Source organism: Anoplopoma fimbria, chromosome 20 (assembly GCF_027596085.1).
Source record: "Anoplopoma fimbria isolate UVic2021 breed Golden Eagle Sablefish chromosome 20, Afim_UVic_2022, whole genome shotgun sequence".
In the NCBI taxonomy this organism is placed as follows: domain Eukaryota; kingdom Metazoa; phylum Chordata; class Actinopteri; order Perciformes; family Anoplopomatidae; genus Anoplopoma; species Anoplopoma fimbria.
Window position 1 is genome coordinate 24444077 of NC_072468.1, and position 22515 is coordinate 24466591.

General features: G+C 40.6%; 1 protein-coding gene across 7 annotated transcripts in view; it reads right to left on the reverse strand.

Annotated features, from left to right (window-relative positions):
• Window positions 1-1344: 1344 nt before the first annotated feature.
• The window catches only part of dgkb (diacylglycerol kinase, beta), a 63199-nt gene continuing 42028 nt past the window's right edge, over window positions 1345-22515 (reverse strand). For all 7 annotated transcript variants that reach the window (XM_054621053.1, XM_054621052.1, XM_054621050.1 and 4 more), the window contains 5 exons: window positions 12665-12755; window positions 11201-11396; window positions 5198-5318; window positions 4805-4865; window positions 1345-1661 (listed from right to left, as the gene is read on the reverse strand). In XM_054621053.1, coding sequence (XP_054477028.1) covers window positions 1554-1661; window positions 4805-4865; window positions 5198-5318; window positions 11201-11396; window positions 12665-12755 — 577 coding nt within the window. In that variant the 3' untranslated portion in view covers window positions 1345-1553. The remainder of the gene's footprint in view (window positions 1662-4804; window positions 4866-5197; window positions 5319-11200; window positions 11397-12664; window positions 12756-22515) is intronic.

Genomic DNA, 22515 nt, shown 5'->3' on the forward strand with positions numbered 1-22515 from the left:
GGTGTGAGTTCTAGAGTGAAAGCAGTAAGCGGAAAAATAAATAAATACTGTGTACAAAAATACAACCTCACTGTACAAACGCAGCACCGTAAAAAGCAAAGAGATGGGAGACTCATCAGATCAGTCTCCACTGGCTTATGGCACTTTTAAAAGACTGAAACATTCGAGACTAAGGAGTGCAATTCAGTTTAAAACCAGTTTAAAACCAAGTGTGTGTCACGCTGGTAGGTCACTTACAAATCCTCCAAATTGTCTTTGGTGGGACTGAATGAGATAAATACTATTTAAATGCAGAAATGTACTAAATCACTATCATCTAGAATAATGCATTTTTTTTTTGTATAGAGGAGACTTTTTATGAAATATATATGTCAATAGTCATTTAGTTTTTAGACCTTAATTGGTCAATGCACGCTTTTATGGGCAGCCGACTGTAAACACTCAACGTAGACATCCGAGCAAATCAATGACCACTCAAACTGCCTCTTGTGAGTATATCCAACTATACAGTCACTGTATCAACATACAGTCTGATGAATACTAGACTTTTTTTGTCTGCTGCTTTTTAATTGTTTTTCACTTTAAAAGTACCTGAGTACCTGTTCAGAAAAAAAATACAGGATCTCATAAAAACGCAGCCATCTTATAAAGTATGATATGGTTAAACCGAGCAGCACTGAAGACGTAGATTCCAAAAAACGATCAATTTCCACAAGTGTCAAAACAGATCTCGGTCACTCATGCGACAGAAAGTGTGCACACAATTTGGTAAAACTGTCTGGAAAATCTCTCGTGCGACGTAAAACAAAGAGTGTCATGCATTTTTCATGAAGATCAATAATCATTCCTAATCTTTCCACTGACGGAGCAGCAACACGGCAGATCAAAAACATGACAAGGATGACTTGCAGGAACCATTTAAAAAGAAAGCAAAAAGTGATTCTCTGTCTTTTTTCACTACTTGAAGCCGTTCACGAGTGAAGCGCCGAAGAAATGCTGAGCAAACTTACTAAACACTTGGGAGGGTTCAAGCTGCAAGCTCCAGATATGTCAGCTTCAACAGCAGCAACCTCTTTCACTGTCCATCATGCACCATGGGGTACGCAAATGCAAAAAAAAAAAAAAACATTTAAAAAAAACATCAATAGCAGCAAAATATGAATAAATAAATAAATACATCATATCACAAAAACACATTCATCTGTGTTTTTTTTTCTCCACGTGGCACAGATCACAACAGCAAAAAATAAAAAACAGACTATTAGAAAAATTGGACTTCCCGAAATAGCTTCAGTATTTCTGGAGCTAAACTACTCTACACACTGTAGATCAAAGTGCCGGTCCTAAACACACCTCATCCCGCGTTAAATAAGGGCTTCTCAGTGACATCTCTACGCCGCCCGCCATACACACTGAACCTACAGTTTGCTACTTTGCCCTGGGCTGTCAACAGGCATCAATGACCCCCCCCTTCACTAACGGGCCGAGTGATGATCAACTTGTGGCCGCTGCTCTACAAGGTGCTCGTGAGGACTCGAAGGTCTCGAAACCGATCAGTCTTTGCTCTCAGCTCGCGTTCGCCTGATGACGGAGGAGAAGAAGCTTCGGCATTGTGGCGGTCCAATCAGCATGGGAGCCTGGTTCTTGTGGACGATCTCGATCTGATGATGGAGAGGAGCGAGGAAGATAGATTAAGTTTCTGCGTTACAGAACAAAAAGACATGGAAGGAAATGAGTGAGCTGATGTCTGAAACCTCTTCCTTTCCCGTTTATAATTTAAGTAATTCATTATGTAAAAAAAAATGTCAAAGTTCTGATATGTGAGGAATAACAGCATTTTCTCTGTTTTGTATAACTGCAAGTTTAATATCTTTAGGTTTGGATTGTTGGTCAGACAAAACAAAGCTTTTGATAGATCTTTTTTTATTGTTTTCTGATCGCACAATTCACCAAAAAGATAATCACGATATTTACTGATAACGAAAACAATACAAATCAGTGCTGAACATTAATAATTCAACATTATTTACGGCTATTTTCGGATGGGTTTGCTTTTATATTACTTCCCTTTCAGCCATGTTTATGGTGCATATACAAAACCAAATAATGGTACAAGCCACGTTTTAGTCAAAAGCAAGTCTCCATAACGGACCCTGTTGGGTCAACCCTTCCCTTGGTCCACCACTTTGATCATGAACAGGATAACTGAACAACTACCAACCACATTTCCATTCAATTTAGTATGGAAATGTATGGACCCAAGAGAACCAAATTAAGTATTTTTCAAAATGGATAGAAATGTCCACTCCTACAAATAAAATATCAAAATGTACAGAGCACATTCATGTTGTAAAGGGTCTTTTCTAGCTCCCTGCTTACATTCATTTTTAAAAGCTTGAAAGAAAAGGACTATAAGCTGGTGAAGCAAAGCAAAGTTATTGTAATTCTGCTATAAAACTTTAATACAAAAATGATGCAATGTGGAAGCGCCCTAATTCGGGCAAAAAACAAAAAAGGTGAATTAAACAAAGTTTTTCATTTTATCCATTGCTATCTTCCAACAGAATGTAATTCAATCATGCATCCACAACAATGGGTCCATATGGGTTCTTGTCAAATGGGGCCTGTTGGGTCCTTAATGTGACAAACTTTGAGAATCCCTGGGGCTCACGTCTCTGAATTAATGGCAACATACATTATGTTGGTTTATGATTAAGTAGGTCTTTATGGGTATAATATCTAACAATATCCTGTTTCCCAACAATGAGGCCATTTCTGTTGAAGGTTGAAATTGTAGATCAATGGAACAACAAATATCAACCATCAAGGGTTTTCATATCAAGCACATAGTTCATTATACTGTAACACTAAGAGTCTAAACGCAGTAATGGGGAGAGGAAATCTTACCATCTGCATTAAAGGGACCATGCTCACTTCAAAGGAGAGCTGCCATTTGTTGTACTTGCACTCTGACTCAGTGGTAATTACCAGCTTTTGTTGGCTTTCTGCTATCATTAAACGTGATTGAGCTTGATGTTTTTGATGTACTTCACAATATACAAAAAAAAGATAACTGGTCACATCAGGAGGATCTATAGGAATACCTAAAATACATCGTGAGAATAACAGAGCTCTGTTTTAAATATGCATCATCAAGCATCTATATATATCAAGAGACCCAGATACAGAGCAATGTGGCTCTTAGAAATCAAAAACAATTAGAACAAATTATCTATGTATTTTTCTACCTCTATCCTTCAAAAATGATCCAAACTATGAAACTAATACTTATATTTGATGCTTGAAGTATTTTATTTACCAGAATTTCTGTCTGCAGCAGTTATTTCAGACCCAGTTATCAAAGAGACAGTGATACATGTCATATGTCACTTGGAAATGCAAATGGTTGGATGGTGTTAAATATGTTATGCACACCAAGGAGCTGAGATAAATTTGCATAGTTGTTGTTGTTAATAATTAGTGGGTTAACATCCCATTTGAACTGTGGTGTTCTTATATGCATTTAACAGGTCGACTGATTCAAATTCAGCTCCGACATACAGTACGAATATCTCGCCGTGGAAATCATTGCGGCACAATTATGGATTGTCAGATCCTAACTTTGCCGCGTGGAGTTGTGCCAGCAGACACAAGAGCACTTACAGGCCACTCGTTTTGTCATGCACTATCCATATGTAAATCTCAGCAGCACTTCATCTGCAGTGGTGTTGTAATTAAAACCAAACACAACCCTAATCAACGCAAACTGAGGAATTTCATTTTGGAAAATGAACAAGTTGGACAGAGGGCAAACACTCGTCGGAGCACATGTTTGAGACGCAGACGGTAAGCAAATTATGAGAAGAAAGACTTGCATTGTGAAATGTTTGTTATAAATGACTGCACAAAGCAATGATCTGTGGTTAATGTGAGGAACAGATACGGATACTAGATGCCAAGTTTATAGAGGTAATCGATCCGTCTAATTATCATGAAACAGCTATTGAATGTGTTTTGTCTTGTTCTTTTTCTTTGTTTGTCATTTGTTCTTAGCATCAACTTGTCCATGAACTGCAGAAAAGAATCCAGCATTAACATCAACATGATGTCAGTTATAGTGTATTGCTCCATAGAATTAAAGTATAGTTATGAAAGGTAACATCAAGCCTTTAAACCATCACAAAATCTTGTGAGACATAGAATGTGTATTGTATGGAACATCTCAAAATGGCTTAGTTCCTAATATAAGACAGATATTATACACTCTTAAGTAATTGTCATGTTTGTAAAGGTTCTTGCGAGAGTCCACACAGGTGATTTAAGTTATCCTGGCTGATTAGTCTTCTGCTCAGGTTCAAGTTGGGTGGAGCTGTAAATGATGAACATCACCTGAGGTCACCAAACTTCACCTCTAAAGGTGTGGACACGTTTGAAACGGCACAATTTTGCTGCTATTTCAATTAATTCCAATGGAATTGCTGTCATCAGAGGATCCCCTCGAGGAGGCGAAATAAATCAACACCAAAAGAAGAGCAATAATCAGTAAACATAGGTGAAATCACCGGTTCAGGTGTACCGTGGCTGTGTGGGTTCTTTGAATAATGACATCATCAAATGAGAGTCAATTTATACCAGCTGAAAACCTAGTGTTTCATGAAGAATTCACGTAGCTGCAGGTATGTAGTGAAGTATACTCAGTAAACCCACACATCAACAGTACATGTGGTTTAACAGATCACACTTGTGATGACGCACAACGTGGAAGATGGGTGTCAATGGATGTAAGAAACCTTTAATGACTTACGGTGCACGGAGTCTGCATCCAAGGCTCCCCGTCAATCTGCATCGGGAGGGATTTACTGGTTCTGCAAGGGAAGAAATCATGTTACAATTAAACTTTGTAATATTTCAGTGTCAGAATATGTAAGACAATCAATCAAGATAATTGCATGTTTTTATTAATTCTCTTGTTTCTTCACTTTGTTGTAAAGCACTTTGACCTACTCCCCTTATGAAAGGTGCAATACAAATTACATTTAGTAGTATTATTATTAAACTGCAGACAGACTTTTTTTGTATTACTTTTTAGTCTCCAGGCCAAAAGACTGTTGATGGTGACCTAATGCTAACAAATTCTAGCAAAGATGCCAACAAGAAAGACAACAAAAAGTGAGTTGTGGTCCAGTTGAACTCTGACCTGATGGTCACGGAGGAGCACTGTGCCAGCCGTCTCCCAGCGCTCTTCAGGCCGGTGTAGATCTGACCCATCTCCATGGCTCCTTCCAGCCCCACCACCTCCAGCAGCTGGTCAGACAGTTCTAAGACACAGAGAACATATCTGTTAATAAACGTAAAATCAGATGAACCAGAGCTGCAGCTGTCATGGAGGCAAACCTGAGGAATAGCTGTGGTTATGGCTGCTGTTGTGCCCAAAGTATTAAAAAGAAAAATGGCATGTTGGTTCTGAATGTGGGGAGGACATATTTTTGGCAAGTAACATTTTTATATCACATGAAAACTACATCTTCTATCCCAAGTCAAAGTCAGGTTTTTACACCTTGATTTAAAGTTCAGAGATAACAAATACTTGATTTTGCTCCTTGTCATTTCTGAAGTAGAGCCATTATATTGTCATTCTATATTTAGGGCACTTAGGACTACATTTTTTTCCAAAAATACAATTGTACAAACAGTAGCCCCATGTGCCCAAATAATTGACATCAAAACTCAATTTTCAGCCAATTTTGGAATACAGAGATCACTTCCACCCATGGAAATTACATATTTCAGATGCAGGCTCAAATGTGTTAATATCAAAAACCAAGTAAGAATCACAAAATTCAAGTATGTTTGCCTTAAAAGTAAAATTATATCGGTAGCTTTGAAGTGTTTTATACAGGTACATATGCGAAAATGGTTCAATTGATGGTTCAATAAATACAAAATGTATGTTCATTCTTGCTCATAAATGTTGCTGATGTTTTCTTAAAACTGAGTTCCACAGTGAGAGAGAAGAGAAGTGTGGGATTAAGAGAAAATGTATTGAGAAAGTGAGGGAGAAAAGATGAAAGAAAGGAAAATGAGGACAAATAAAAAGAACACGATGTGATGTTCCTCACTTCAGAAAAATGTAACATTCACAGATAAAAAAAAAAGAAAAAAAAGAGAAAAGGCAACAAGAACAACAAGCTACAAACAAAACAGCTATTAATTAGATTGCACCGGCAATGCAAAGCAATCTTGTGATATTATAATTATTAATCTCTCTTCTGTCTTGCAGTTATGAGCATTGATTTTGCCCCTGCTGGAAGCCCAGTGTCACGCAGGGCCCATCTGTTTTCGGAGGCCCGCTCTGCCTCCGACTCTCCGTCGACTCGTCCCTCCACAAATTGAGAAGCTGCTGCCTCTCTGCTGGGAGCACACAGACACTAATTGAAACTAAGACCCATTTTTAGCCGCTTGGTGCGTGCGAGCGAAGTTAGCTCGCTGTCACCGGCGCCGCTCCACCGCCGTCGAGTTTATCTGAGCCGCGTTTGGTTTCCTGAAGGAGTGTCGTAGGTTATGCTGCTGTGGTCGTGAGGTGTTGTTGTCCCTGCTGAGCTGCGGTGTCCAGCTGTCACCATGGTGATGGACACGCGTCCGCCCCTATCTCGGCGCCGGGACTGTGAGTGCAGTGCTTTCCAGGGTCGGAGTGGAGGAGTGTGTGTACATGCCCAGCAGGTTGACCTGCTGACACTGGGCTTTAAAGCCGCTTCCTCCCCCCCATTGTGACTTCTCACGTTAACGCAAACGGCTCACACGGGCCCGTGCTGACACGTGTGATGGACAGGGTCACCATGGCGATAGGGATTCCTTGTTGCCCTGGGCTACAAAGATCCAGTATTCCCAAGAGGGCTTACTGTTGGAAAGACCGTAGAGCGTCTCTGCTAAGTATAACAAGGTCAGAGCCACTCTGTTCAACCAGATGTTTCAGAAAAACACAAGAAAATATATTTGACCGCCATGCTTTGGTAAAACCATTAACTTATAGATGACCTGGGAATTTTGAAACCACTCCTAACTGAGAATATAACTATGTTTGGGTCAAAAATGTTTGTGTAGGAGAGCTTCGTGGACTCAAAAAGAGCTTGTTTGAGATGCTCTTTGGATAAAGATACATGTAGACTTCTAGACAAGTAGCTATTATCACATGAAAGTAGTATTTTATCGATAGGAATCTATATTTTGGTATATTTGAAGACATTACTAATGCCAACACACCGTTTGCAGTCACAAACAACATGTGAAGCTTGTCTAAAGGATTAGTTTGTCAATGGAAAATGTGTCTTTTTTGCTGTCTTGATGAGATTTAGATGTGTTAGCTTAGCTTAGCATAAAGACTGGAAGCAGGGGGGGGGATATGTCTCCCAGCACATCTAAATCTCTCTAATAAACGTGTCTGAACCATACAAAAAAAGAAGCGTAAAAGAAAGAAATTGTAGTCTACATAACCCACACAATGTTATTTTGATAACTATTTCTTTAAAATGTCAATGTCAATCTTAATGGGGAAAAAAAAAATCTTATTTAAACTCAATAAATTGCAGACACACAATCTCAATAAGTGACTGCCAGATTTCATATGATTTATTGGTGTCTTTCTATTTAAAATCCCCAATCATTACTTATTGTATTAGAGGTTAATACCTGGAACAATAATCAGAAGTAGACTCTGCCAAATTTAGAAGAAAGCCATCATGTTTACTTCCTAGAGGCAAACTGGGAGAGAAACAGATTCACCTGACTGTTTACACAAGAATGATGTTGAAATATTAACACACAAGCAGCCTGAGGCCAAAAATAAACTTATAAACACCCCCCTTACCTAACCTACAATCAACATTATGTGAAGAGTTGACGCAATATTTGACTGCGATAAACAAACAGGCGCTGAAGGTGACAACGCAGAGCGGCAGAGAGAGCCCATATGGGAGATTCACAAAAAGAAGAAGCAGTGTGGCTTCAATCTCAGCAGCCATGTCTTCCCCTCCCGTCAACAGTGTGGGATAAGGAACGCCGTCCTCGTCACTGTCAAACAACTACCTGTCGAGGCCGGCGGCTGCACAATGGCACATGAGCAACAGGGATGGGAGCGGAGCAGGACCAGCAGCCGATCAGCTGAGAGGAAAACTAAAGAGGAATGGCGGGTAGAGAGGAGGAGGAGGAGGAGGGTGTGGTAGGCCGATCCTCCAATGAAAGCTTCATGGGGCTTGTCACGGGGCATCAGTCCCAAGCATCAGCCCCTCCACCCACGCATGACCCCCCCCCCCCACCCCTCTCCATTCCACCCCTACCCCTGCAAAAAAACCTCAGTCCCATTCTAAATAATTCACTCCCCAGCCATTCCCTTCCACCTGAGGGGCTTGTCTCCTGGCGTCACCAGCGGGACGATTTAACAGCTCCCGAAAGGTCAGGTTTTTTTTTTTTTTATCCTATCCACCCTGCAGCCACCCTCCACACACACCACACACACACACACACTAATCCCAGCCTACAGTTTGATCCGTGCATAGTGCTCGGCGGTGCCCCCTCTGGGCTAATGCACTCCTGTGTTTACCTCTAAATACGTTGTTCTCTTGATCTGACAAGTTAGGCTGCTCACCTTGAGGGCACCTTCCACAAGGGCACCCATTCACACACACACACACACACACACACACACACACACACACACACACACACACACACACACACACACACACACACACACACACACACACACACACACACACACACACACAATCACATCAATAAACAGGCCCAAACAGACAGAGACGTACACACTCTCCGCTCACACTAAGTGCCTTTCCAGGTTCAGACGGTGGACCCCTTTTTCTTTTTTAATTCACGCTGATTGATTTTTATTCAGGGATTAATGGAGTGTTCATTGTAGCAAAGTTGGGCTTTGAATTGATCAACTATCACCCTCACAGTCTGGGCCACACTGCGCCTTCATCTCACACTCACATCATCGCATTTGGGAAGTTACAAGCATCCCAGCATGCAGCAGCACTTGCAACAAGATGTTTTGTTTTGGTTAATAATAGGTTTTTCCCACTTTCTTTAACTCACTCACCGGCCCTGCTGTGATTTACAGTACATCAGTACATCGTCGGGTACAGGTACAGTTAATGCTGCTACTATATATTAGGGACTCATTTTCCATATATTGACAGATTCTAACAAGCTTTACTTTGAAGGTACAGCTTCTGAAATCTATAGGAAACAAAATAAGGGAATCTCATGAGAAACATAAAGGGATAAATAGAGAGATCTAGTTTTTCCCCACCAGACATGTTCTGACCAGGAAGGTATTAAAATGGATCACTAGCAGCCATGTCTGGGGATCCTCACTGACTCCACACTGACTGTAACGTCAACTTCATCTCCGAGTACAACATCTCACCATGAAACCTAAAAACATACTTTACATCACCTGAGTAGGCAGTAACTAGACATGAAAGAAAACACAAAAAACAGACAGATCAAGTAGTCATGGCAATAGCTTGATGTAGGTATGTTGATTTGTTTTTCATTTACACCCCTTTCATTCTCGTTTGTCCTGATATAGAAAGAGTCCTGTCCAAAATGTCCACTTTAATGGAACTCATGTTTTAAGCTCAGTCTTCAGACGTCGGGTTGCATTTCTGCAAAAGTTGGAGGAACGCAGGTGGGCATTGAATTTGAATTGTTAAGGTTATGCATATACTTCAAATGGTTCAGGAGGGGGGCATCTACCTCAAATTGTTAAGGGATCAACCTTGAATGGTTAAGATAAGGCCTCACCTGCGAATGGATAAGGTTAGGCATCTACCAATAATGTTCAACCAATGTTTGACCTGAAATGCTTAAAGTAAGGAACTGACCTCAAAAGGTTATGGTTATATTGACCTTGAATGATTAAGGTTGGCATCCAACTTGAATGGTTAAGGTCAGCCAGGAGCCATAAAGTTACCAGGATAAGTCCTCTTGGGACCATGAATGCGTGTGCTAAATTCCTTAGCAATCTATCCAATCAAAATTAAACTCTACTTCTTTTGACTTTTATTACCATACTTTCAATACTCCTGTACTGTTAATACTTGTTTTTTGCATGGTGATATTAATACCTTTACATACTGGATTGGAATACTTCTTCTACCACAGTTCTGGCTATTTTCTTCCTTCAAGTGGCTAACACCATTTCAGCAGTCATCACAGAGCAGCTGACTCATTCTGTTTTGTTCATTCATATATTCCCATTGACGGGCTTCCTTTTGACGTAAATGGATTCAGGGGAATGCCTAACCCCCCAACCCCCCACACTCAGTCCGCTCCTATTAACTGAGCCTGTCCACTGGAGCCTACACAAACCATTAATACACAAGTGACAGTTCCAAACAGTGACATGATTGTACCTCTTCTTTGCAAACAAAACCTGCTAGCTATGATTCACCTTGTCATCGGTGAAATATTCATGCACAAAGTTTGGTCGAAACTTTAGGCTTTGATCTGTCTGATAGGAGCAAGGACACAGGCTGTCTGCTGTGGGCTTCAGGCAAAGGTTTGAGGTACAGTATTATTGTCCAATAACGCTAACACACCATGATCTACAGTATATGCAGGGATTTGAAAAGTGCTGATTTGCCAAATACCCCTTTGTGTGTCGAGTTTTCTGACTTTTAAACACACATCTTTAAAATGTTTTGTGTTTAAGACAAGATGGAGACTTTATAGTCGTGCTAGCAGCTCTGTGAGGCTGTACTTTAGGCTTTGAGCTAAATGCTAACATTGGCATGGCAGCTGGAGCTGTGTTTAGCTTTAGTTAAGTTAAGAATCCATCAGGGTTTAGCCTCTGGGCACCATGACTGTTCAAAAGTGTTCATGGCTCTCCATATGATAGATATTGAGATATTTTGCTATTTTATTATGGCAAAATATCTCAATATTGAGATATTTTGACCTGCTGTTGGAACTGGATGAAAAGCCAACATTGCCATCCCAAGACCCATGCAGCTAGCATGGCCAAAAACACAACTACTCACAATGGTATTTTCCATTATGTTATATCTCTTATTGGGTTTTGGGGTTGGCTTTGTGCTGCACTGACAGCTGAATAACAGCTGTCAACAGACAACCACAGCAGTCATAAATGTATTCATTCTAATGCTCTCAAAGCTACCTTGAACTGCAAACGTGAGCTCCTTGGGGTCGAGCACTGGTGTCCTCTTGTCTTGGCTCTTTTTGCCCCCCTTGCGGTTACCCCTCCTCTTTTTGCTCTCGCCCCAAAGGTTGGAGCCGCCGTGCATGCTGGGAATGTTGAGAATGGCTATGCCTTCCAAGGAGATGCTGCTGAGGTCCAACGTAACACCATCACACTTTTAGAAAAGGAGAAAGAAACAAAAGGCAAAACACAAAACATTTGAGACTTATTATATCTAACTAGAGAATAACGGAGATGCAGGACTCCATTGGTAAGGGAAACCACTTAAATAATCAGACAAATTCAAGAAAACTGCATGAGACTTGGTGGTTTATTATCAAATTATGAACCAGCTACTTAATTGCAGAATTTTTTTTCATGTCCTATACATCCAGCACCCCTCGCCTAAACCAAACAGGATATTTCCCGCAGGTGACTGAGCCTGAACCTAAATCTGTCTCTCTGCAGAGGAAAATTCAGAAAATAAATTTGTTTTTCCAGTTTGAGCCTGAACCTAAATCTGTCTCTCTTTAAGCCTAAACCTAAATATGTATTTCTGACTGAGCCATTACCTAAATCTGTCTTTCTCTTTAAGCTTAAGTTTAAATATGTATTTCTTTCCAAGCCTAAGCTTATGTCTTTCTGAACATATACTTGTTTCTCTGACTGATCCTGACCTTTTATATCAGTTTTAGCCCTGCTCTGTCTCAGTCTGCATATTTCTCTTCGGCTGAGCCTAAACCCGACAGCTTAGACAGAATCAGGATTAGACTGAGTTCTTTATTTTCCATCTCAACCTGAGCCTGAACCTTTATCTGGGGGGGCTTAACCTGAGTCTGTGTTTAATACCACCATTCCTTTTGTCAATTTGTTGGGATTAAGCTGACAAAGGCCAATAATACTCTAAATAGTGGATTATATATATACACCAGTATGGATCTTCCTACCTCCTCCAGTACTATGGGTACTTATCGAGCACTAATTAATGATGACCTCGGCACTCTGTGGATAGCTCTGAGAAGGGGGGGAGATGAATTGTATAGACACCATCTTCATTATCGCTCAATATCACACACAGCAGGGTCGTGTAGGGCTAATTACCTGTATGTTGAACTGATGTTCAGTGAGAAGCTGGTGGGAGGTGCACAGATAGCACAGATAGCCTTCACACATCAACACTCTGTCTGGGCCAATTTGAAACTAGTACAAATGTGTGCCACTTAAGGAACAAAGGTTGACCAGAATATTTTTTAAAGCACCATTAATCTTAGCTGAGAATTTATCAGCATTTATGCGCATACGTTTTTTGAACTCAACAGAATAATACTTTGCTAGGGATTCAACTAAAAGAGCAAATAAAAGCTGTGACTTTATATTATTTTACGATTTCTTTTTCTATAGGGCTAAAAAAAAATACACCAGGAAATATACGGTTTGATTTACCTCAACCTCCAGAAAGTCGTGGAGCTTCTTACATGTGGCCGAAAAGGTTTCCGAAGTGCCGAACTCAAAGTACCACAGCTTGTTCTTTGTTCTGAAAGAAACAAGACAACAGGAACTGCAAAGGGACCACGAATAGAGAGGAAACATAGAGGAGTGTTTTCCCCACATCAAAATCTGAAGCGCCTTCAGTCGTAGCATCTCTTCTTCTCTTCTGTCTCCAGTCCCTTATATGCTGAGCTCATGAAAAAGACACCGCTCTGTAAAAGGTGTGTTTGATTCATGTTGAAGAGAGGATCCTCTGAACTACACAGGAAATACACCTCTAATGTTTACCGCTGACCAAAATCACACAGTCATTAATCTCCAAAGAATGCATAATGTGGCTCATTAATCACATATTGAAGCAGGATGATGAATCTAAAAGCCAGTTAAAGAGGCATCTGAGGGAGCACATGGGGTCGCCAGTGGGTACCCATGCCCAACATTAAGGCCCAGTGAGGGGTGTGAGAGGGTAATCTAACTGCCCCTTCAATTAACGGAGGACTGGGGTGCTGCTCCCCGGGCTTCCTCCAGCACACACACTCCCATCGCTAAGGCTGATGATCAATGACCTCGCAGGGGTGAGTCACCATCTGTCCGCATGCTGCTATGGAACATTATATTCTCATGACTACACATTTAAAATGTATTTTTGTATCCGTGTATTGACTATTATAGTGTTTTTTATTTCTTATTCTTATTAATCGTGTCAAAAGACGTCTTACAGTGCCATAAAAATAGAAAAGAAATCATGTGGAATTAAAGGGGAAAATAACATATCTAACAAATATATGAGGGGAAGTGGATTTTACTTTTCAGCCAGCATGGGGTTATTATTTCTCCATCAATCATGAATGAGCACAATGCATCAATTTAGCTTCAAAAATAAAAGGGAACAAGATTAAAAAGATTCACAATTGGTCACCTGCACAAGTTCAGGCCATTGAGGGTAGTTAAATTGGCACTTGTTTTTATTCGTCAAGTTGATAGCAAAAATCTGTCCTTTTTTTTCTTTCTTTTTTTTTTTCAAATGGAGAATGGTTTAATTCATCAGTAAGAAGCAAGAGTAAGAAGTCAAGACTTCCTCCTGCTGCCGAAACAAAGAGGTGGTAACAAATGTCCAACAAAGAAGCTACTCGTCTGTTAACACAGGCTTTGTTATGTGGGCAGTGTGAGCCTAAGCGAACCACATACATAAAGTCCCAACAGTTTCCCATAGAGGGTTCAAAGTTCATAAATAACATATAGACAATTGTAAGGAAATTAAGAAAAAAAGAAAAAATAGCCCTAATTGTATTGTCATGGGTTATTTCTATAAGACTGTGTTAGGTGCACATGCATTACTCAGATACTGAGCTTCTCAAGAAATCATAAGAAACTCAATCATCCTAGTCTAAGGCGAATTACACTTTCTCTCAACGTTTTGTGGTTGACATTCAGACCTCTTTTTTCGGGAGATAGATTATTGAGTAACTGGATTCTATTTTAATATCACTAAATCACTGAACTTCAATAGTTATTTTACTTGGGAATGATCAGTTATATTCATGGCAATTGTGTTCCTGTTTCGAGCCTAGAAAGGGCTGTGTTTAAGTCACTGGTCCACGGGTTTGGACCACAGGCAATCAGCTCACAAAGTGCAGTTAAAACTAACGGGCCAGTGTGGCGAGTTGTGAATACATCAGCATCAACATTACAAGGGCGGACGAGTGTCGCTTCAAATTGAATAAGAAAGTGATCTGACGCTGCAGATGTGACAGGAGAGACAGAGCAGAAACCAAGTCAAGGGTGTTACCACGGCAATGAGGGGACTGCCCATTGTTCCAACGCACATTATTACAAAACCCCACTAGTCCGAAAATATTTCCCTTTGGAACCAATGCCCATTGCCGAAAAAGGCATGACCCACCACCTGCCTTTTATTACTTGTTCTGCCTAGTATTACTCTTCCTGGCGAGCTGTGACCACACTTTAGGGCCCTTACACATTACATTACATACATTACAGTCATTTAGCAGACGCTTTTATCCAAAGCGACTTACAGTCAGTAGTATATTACATATCATTCACCCATTCACACACTGATGACAGGCTACCATGCAAGGTGCCACCATCAGACTCTAACTAACATTCATGCATCATTCAGTCCACACCGATGGCAAGCCTTCAGGAGCAACTTGGGGTTAAGTGTCTTGCCCAAGGACACATCGACTGCCGAAAATCTGGGGTATCGAACCACCGACCCTCTGATTGGAGAACTACCTTGCTCTCCACTACGCCACAGCCGCCCACATACATACACATATGTGTTTTTACCCTAACAACTAACAACAATCACCATTTTCTTTTGTACAAGTCAAATCCCCTGGAGACCAAGGAAAACAGTTCAATGTCCGTTCTACTCCTATTGTATTTCTAAGACTCTATTATCTGCAGATACGGCTATGAGACTGCTATCAGTAACAGGCATGCTGTCAAACCTAGCAAAGTTGCATTAGCTTCGGGCTAAGCTAAGCTAGGCTTGGAACTAAGCTAACAGTGCACCGACAGAGCCCCCCTAATGCCAAGATATACTTGAAAATAAAAAGTAGAAAGTCTTATGGACTTAGAGTAGATAAGAAAGAGGGAAGAGATTAAAAGCAGAAGACTGAAGAGAAAGAAAAAGAGTTAAAGCGGTTGTCAAGGAAATCACAATGTGCGTCACGTGAAGCAGCATCACAGTGTTGAATCAGCATCGTGCCGTCCCACGGATGGCAAAAGCCTTTTAATCTTTCCAAGAAACAACAGACGACAACACGCAATTCATCAAAAAGCTTCAAGGACGAAAAAAAAAAAAAACTACAACAGTGCTGACACGCAGAACTGAACACAGTAAAAAATGGCCTTCTCGTGGCTGGAATCAAAGCGCTACGGGAGGAACGTATTAGTATAAGAAGAGTAACAATCACTGAATTATTGATTTCCTCATTAGGACTTTTGTCAGGACCATTTAGCCACTTTATAAATGAGCTTTCATTAGGGTACTTGCAAGGTAGCCCAACTCACAGTTGATTTATAATGTGCAACATGGTCAATAGAAGAGGGATGGGAGCAGAGGGAGGTGGGAAGAGGCAGGAGGGCGACAGGGCCACGCTGAGAGGCTTTCCACAACAACACACCCCTACATCTTCCTCAGCATCATCATCATCATCATCATCATCTCATCAGTGTGTGCTCTCGGTAGTCAAACCAGAGAGAACACATGAATACAGGCCTTGGGCAATTTTGCAAACAAACAAATGAAGGTGTCTACTTTGAAAAGCATATTCAAAACGGGTGGTCGGAGAATGAAGCCAGATACAATACCAGGAATGTTCTGGATGCACTGACTCTTTGTAATTGCTGTGTTGAAGCTGGTTTTGGTATGTTTCTGTTACATTTACGAGCCTCTTACATCTGAAACTGTGTTTGAAATAAACACAAATAAAGTTAAAAAAGTAAATGAAAAGACATGAGTGGATGTAAGAAGGCATGGATTCTCTCTAGGCGCCGTAAACTGAGGTTAACTGAGGTTTAAAAAGAAGTAAAATCTAATTTTCCCAAATGCATCTACGTCCACTTCATGAACGTGAAGAAGAAATGAGAAACTAGATGAAAGCAACATATAACTGGAGTTTGCGGTGGAGTTACACATTTGGCAAGCTGCAGGAATCTCCAACCTGAACTGTAGGTTGTCCAGTTGCATTGTGGGTAATGTAGCTGCCCAGCTATTCCAAGGTGTAATCTTAATGATTAAATCTCTGGTTCTTCTGCATACATTTTTATTATTTCCTCAGGGTAAAACACCGCCTGCAGCGTCAGAGGTGCTAATTCATACACCTGCTAGATATTTGTTAGGATTTTAGTTTAAAGGAGTAGTTTGTAGGATTTAGGGGCATCTGGTGGTGAGACTGCAGATTAAATCCGATTTACTAGCCCTCCGCTCACTCCTCCCTTTCCAGGCATCTTGGAGAACTACGGTGGCCTTCAAGTAACGCAAAATTAAACCGTAATGCTCACGCAAGAACCACTGTTTGGTTTGTCCATTCTGGGCTAATGTAGAAATATGGCGGTGCAGCATGACGGCCTCTGTGAAGAGGACTTGCAACCTATTTAAGAATAAATTACTCATTCTCATTTAAAGAACACACATTTTTTTTGCTTGAGGTGATAGTACACATTCAAAAAAAGCTCTACTAACCCACTGTTTCCCATCAAATTTCTACAATATGGCAACATCTCTGGGTTATTCAAAGTACAGCAGAACCAAAGACACTAAAGACGAGACACACTGTAAGAACAGATACAGTAAGAGACAACAACTGACCGTCCTGTCGATTCCCACCACTTAACCTAACAAGAGCACCATGGCAACAAATCACCTCATGTCCCTGTTCATTAGGTAATTAGGAGCATCCCATTGGCTTGATCGGATTGTCGTTTGTTATCTGCCGACCGATGCTGAACACTGGTCTCCTCTGACGGACTGACTGTGAGGAGCGTCTTCATCAGTTCAACAGATTCATAGGGAGTCCATTTGAGTAAGATGCTACTTTTAAGGTAGATTAGGAGGACTTTACTTTGCAGTAAGAGCAATAAATGTGAACATAAAGTGCCCATGCAATTAACGTGTTAGAAGTTCCTTCATGGATTCCCTGTGGGAGCAGTTTGTGTTTTTAGTAGCAGGTATGTAGCAGGTTTTTCAATCCCCCGAGTAGCCACAATAGGCCTCTGCTGTGATTGTACCTGCAGTGTATCAATGCAAAGTGTACTGCAATAATAACTTTAGCGGTGTTCATGTGAGATCAGCTGTTGTAGTTACAGCTGGCGCACCGAAAGAAAAACAGCAGCTCAGGTTTCCAGCGCTACTGAGGTGTCGTTTATTTGCACAAACAAATCATGAAACAAAACTGAAAGAGGAGGACAAACTGTGCGGTCGAGAAAAAAATAAAATAAACAACACAAACTGGTTTAGGAAAACATCTAACACGGAGAAAAAGAGTCAGGCAACAGAAAGACAAATGTAGCTCAAACAGCCTGAATCGAAACACCCTTGTTCATCAGCCCTCCACCGGTTGGTCACCTCGTATTAAAGGATGTCAGAGGCGATAAGCTTCAGCGCGGCGTCGCTGTCCCGAGGCCACAGCACCTTCAGATGCACTTTCTACCGGCCACACTGAACGCCAAGCACAGAAACCATTGATTTTCTTCCCCTCTGACACTTAATCTCACCCACAATGATCTACGACCTTATTTTCACACTAATTTCTTCTTGATCAGAGGTGATAAATATCGCATTGACATAACCAACTCTTTGTGCATTGCATCAATGCACTGTTTTGTTTAACATGACACCGCCTGGAGCGCTCCGACTCCGACTGGCAGTTTGAGAAATGACCCGAGTTGCATCGTCTTGCCTTCAGAGACGCAGCGAGCGGTTTGAAAAATGTATCTCTGTCTGTTGCACTGCAATGATTCCAATGTGCTTTTTTTTTTTTTTTTTTTACACTAAAACTACAGATACTGGTTTAAAATATCAAACTTCTTAGGATCAAATAAGAAAAACTGAACTGATAAAATGACATAGAAGTGAACTGATAAGCTTTACACCTCAGATATTATTTATTTTACACATATTTTAGTTTTTCTTTAACAGCCATTTGGTGTCAGTATATATGACATTGTATGTAAAACCCATTTTGTTTCTACCGTGAGCGTGTAACCGAGTCAGTTATCATTCCCCATTAGCTTCTGAGTCGCCACCTAAACAGAACCTGGTAGTTGTCAATCAGTGACATCATTGACATTCTTCTACTGGTGCTACTGAGCAGCATGCAACATAACGAGTGCTATGAGAAATGCTTTAACAGTTTAGCATACTTGCTCTCCAGCTGAAATGATAAATGTCATCGCTGTTTTCTGTTAACTGTGTCAAACTGATTTTTATGTTTATTGTTGTTTATTGATGTCTTTCTGAAATGGAATCTTGACAAGTGACGTTAAATGTGATACACCTGATTAGCCAATTAGACGTTTAGCTTGCAAACTGATGTTAGCACTGCACTTTTTTTCGTTTGGTAGCTTGAGCGACACAATATTTAAAAACTTGTTCAAAGTGCAGTCTGATTTACTCACTAAAATCTGTCTAAACAATGTCCGGCCAAAATCAAGGAGAGAGAAACTTATTTTATTAGGGTTTTTTGCTCATTTTTTTTTGCCTCTCAGGTTACATACAGGCTTCTCTATCTTCTTGGCGGTGGTTGTTATGGAAATACCAGGCGGCAAACTCTTAAAAGTGGAGCCAACGCTGAAGTGCCTTAAAGTTGCATTCTTTCTAATGGCCATCAGGGGGCGACTCCTCTGGTTGTATAGAAGTCTATGAGAAAATGACTCTACTTCTCTCTTGATTTTTTCCCTCAGTAAACATTGTAAACATGAGTTTATGGTCTCAAGCTGTGGTTTCGTATTCTTCTTCACTCCAAAATGATGTTCATTTAGTAAATTTTGGTTCTGTTTAGAGTCAAATAGACCATAAAGCAGGGTCTGCTTTAGGGTGTGGCTACCTTGTGATTGACAGGTTGTTGCTACGGCATTGTCCGATCTGGAAATTTTCCATGTTTTCGTCTTTCACAGCCTTTTTTCAGCTCATGAAAGTTAATTGTAACATTTTAGTTGATTAAAAAATGTCTTATTCAGCATTCGTTTGTACATAACTCCATCCTCCCGTGTCTCTTGGGAGAAGGATGGCGACGGCAAAAAAACAAGAACTTGAGGCTTCAAGAGGGAAGTCCATAAATGGAGATGCAAGTGTACCATGAGGGCCGTTAACATTTATATTTTTTAATCTATAAAAAAAATGTATCTTCAGTTACTCAATATAAGGGTAATCCTGTAAATTAACATAGATATTATATTTTTTCATGTTGCACAGCCCCTCTACTGTATGTATGTATGAATGTAGTATGAAGAGTTTATGTGGTTAGTGTGTGTGTGTGTGTGTGTGTGTGTGTGTGTGTGTGTGTGTGTGTGTGTGTGTGTGTGTGTGTGTGTGTGTGTGTGTGTGTGTGTCTGTGTTCCCACTGAGCTGGGGACAGGGCCACAGGTGAGATCCCTCTAAATTACACACAAGTGGTCATTAATTATAGATGACACTTTGGTCACATAAACGATTTCATCCTCAAATGAGGTCCGAGGGCGGCCGCTACTGAGGTCCACCATGCAAGAGTGTGTGTGTGTGTGTGTGTGTGTGTGTGTGTGTGTGTGTGTGTGTGTGTGTGTGTGTGTGTGTGTGTGTGTGTGTAGCCTAAATGAGTGTGTGCCCATGTGTAATTTAGCGTGCCATCACCTGTGGCCCCATTCCCCGCTCAGCAGGAAACACACACACACACACACACACACACACACACACACACACACACACACACACACACACACACACACACACACCTCCACGCACATTAGCATTAGGTGTGTCGGTGTGTGCGTGTGTTGGTGATTCCGGCGGCCCCATCCAGCACATCGCGGGGCTTTGATGAACATACTCATTATGCTAAAGAGTGCTCCATGCCTGGGCTTCCCTGTGCCTTCAGGAAAGGTTAACTCAGGATGGTTACACAGCACAGCGAGAGCCTGTGGGCGCACGGGGGCAGAGCGGCTCTGGAGGAGCGCCGTGACGGTGTTAGATGTCTGGGGACCAAAAATAGATCCGGGTATGCAGAGCAAATATCATGGGAACATCAAGGCGCCGTGATTGAAGCCACGGAGTAAACAAACATTGCAGGTGAAGTCACGCTGCAGCCCAAACGTCCCAAATCAGAAGTTTTCACTCACAGATCTCATGTAAATATCTCAACGTCATTTGTACAGCGGCAGAGGAGTCAGTCAGGATGTGAATGTTTTCAAAGGCGTAAAATGGAGCTGAAATATTAATTCACAGAGAATTCATTTTGGTTAATAACTTTAAAATGGTTATTTATAGCACAACGGTCACACTCTCCGGATTGTCAACGTCCCAAACAGGCCCTGCTCCGGTCCTAATAATAACAAATAGACCTACACTTGGTAAAGACAGTAAAAGCGTTGACTTAATTGTTTGGGAAATACACAAAGTAAAGTCATGATTTTGCACAATAAATCAAAATGTAAACACATTAATGACATATTTTTGTTGTTGCAAATGAATGTCACTATATTGAAAGTGAGCTACAGTGTAGAGTAAACATAGACAATCCCAAAAAACATAGAGGTGGTTTCATTATGTTAAAGCTGAGAAATGGTGAACACAGTATCTTACCATCAGAGGGCAAATAAAAGATGTAATTACGTATATAAGAATGAAACTGTATAACAGCACACAGTTCTTCTATACCCCCCCCCCCTCTCTCTCTCTCTCTCTCCACACCTCTCTTCCCTTGTTTCTCTCACTCTCTGTCTCTTTCCCCTCAGAGTCAGAGATTAGTGTGTAATTACATGGGAGATCAGCAAAAAAAAGGGGGTGAAAAAAGGGAGTAGTGTATTTTAACAAGGCAGAGGAGGAGGAGGAGGAGGAGGAGGAGGAGGAGGAGGAGGAGGAGGAGGAGTGGCGACAGGGGAGGAGGTGGCGCAGCCCGTGTCACGGGTCGACTGATTGTCTGCTTTTAATCCTCAACCTCATTATCACCTCCAGGTCCGGCAGTGGCAGTAAATGAATCTATCTGCCGAGTGTCAAATCTTCACACCTTCGCCCTGGTAATCACCCCAAGGTGCAAATACAGAAGATGGATAGAACGAGAGAAATGAAGGGGGGGGAGAGAGAGAGATATGACCCCAGCATTTCATCAACAAAAATCCCCTCATTTCATAATTACCAAAAGCTACATGATGTTGTTTGGCTGGTAATTAAATCTCATTAAATATTCAGTTTCTTTAAAGGTCAAACTGGTGACAAAATGTATAGATTTGGTACATATGGGAAGTGAAGAGCCATTACTGCTGTCAGATATTGAAAACCCAATAATTCAAAATTATTACTTGACATTTTGCTTTTTTTCCAAGTTTGAAATCATACATGTTTATAGACTTATTTATTTTGACTTTGTATTTTGTTCAAGGGCAAAGACAAGGTTTCAAAAAGCTACACGAAAGCAATAAAATAAGCATTTTCAACGCATTAAAAAGATGCTCAGATGCTGTTCATTCAATACATTATTTTATTTTTCGGTCGATAACGCTCTGGCTGTTTTTCAAAATGCATTTTAAGAAAGAGATCTTCTATTTTCTAGTAATCTCTAGAACTCATTCTGCCCAACAGGATACATTAAAATAATTGAACGGTGCAGAGATGTCAGAGTCAGGCGGATCTCTAAAGGGCTGGAAAGAGTGTAAAATAATTGTATGAAATACTTGGGATCCATGTTGCATAAAAAGAAAAAAAAAGAATAACTTAAAATGCATGATAATTTCAATGAAACATATATAAAATAAAATGAATAAATATAAAAACATTTTGTATATGTGAATAAATTGCTCTTTTCACTTCTCATTGTTACCATTGAAACAAAAATCCCAAGTAATACTACCAGTTTGTCTTGGAAATATTGACAAATTAAATATTTGAATCTTATCTTACGAAATACATGATAAAATGAACCTGCTATAGTAACAATTAGTTAGGTCGAGAAGGGGATGTTGAGTAACGGTTACAAAGCTGTTAAATACAATTAGGTTTGGTGCAATATCAAATGTGAAGACTCTGCATCTGTTTTCTATGTTTTGTGTGTGAAAAGATGATCAAAATACAGGATAACACCACAGTT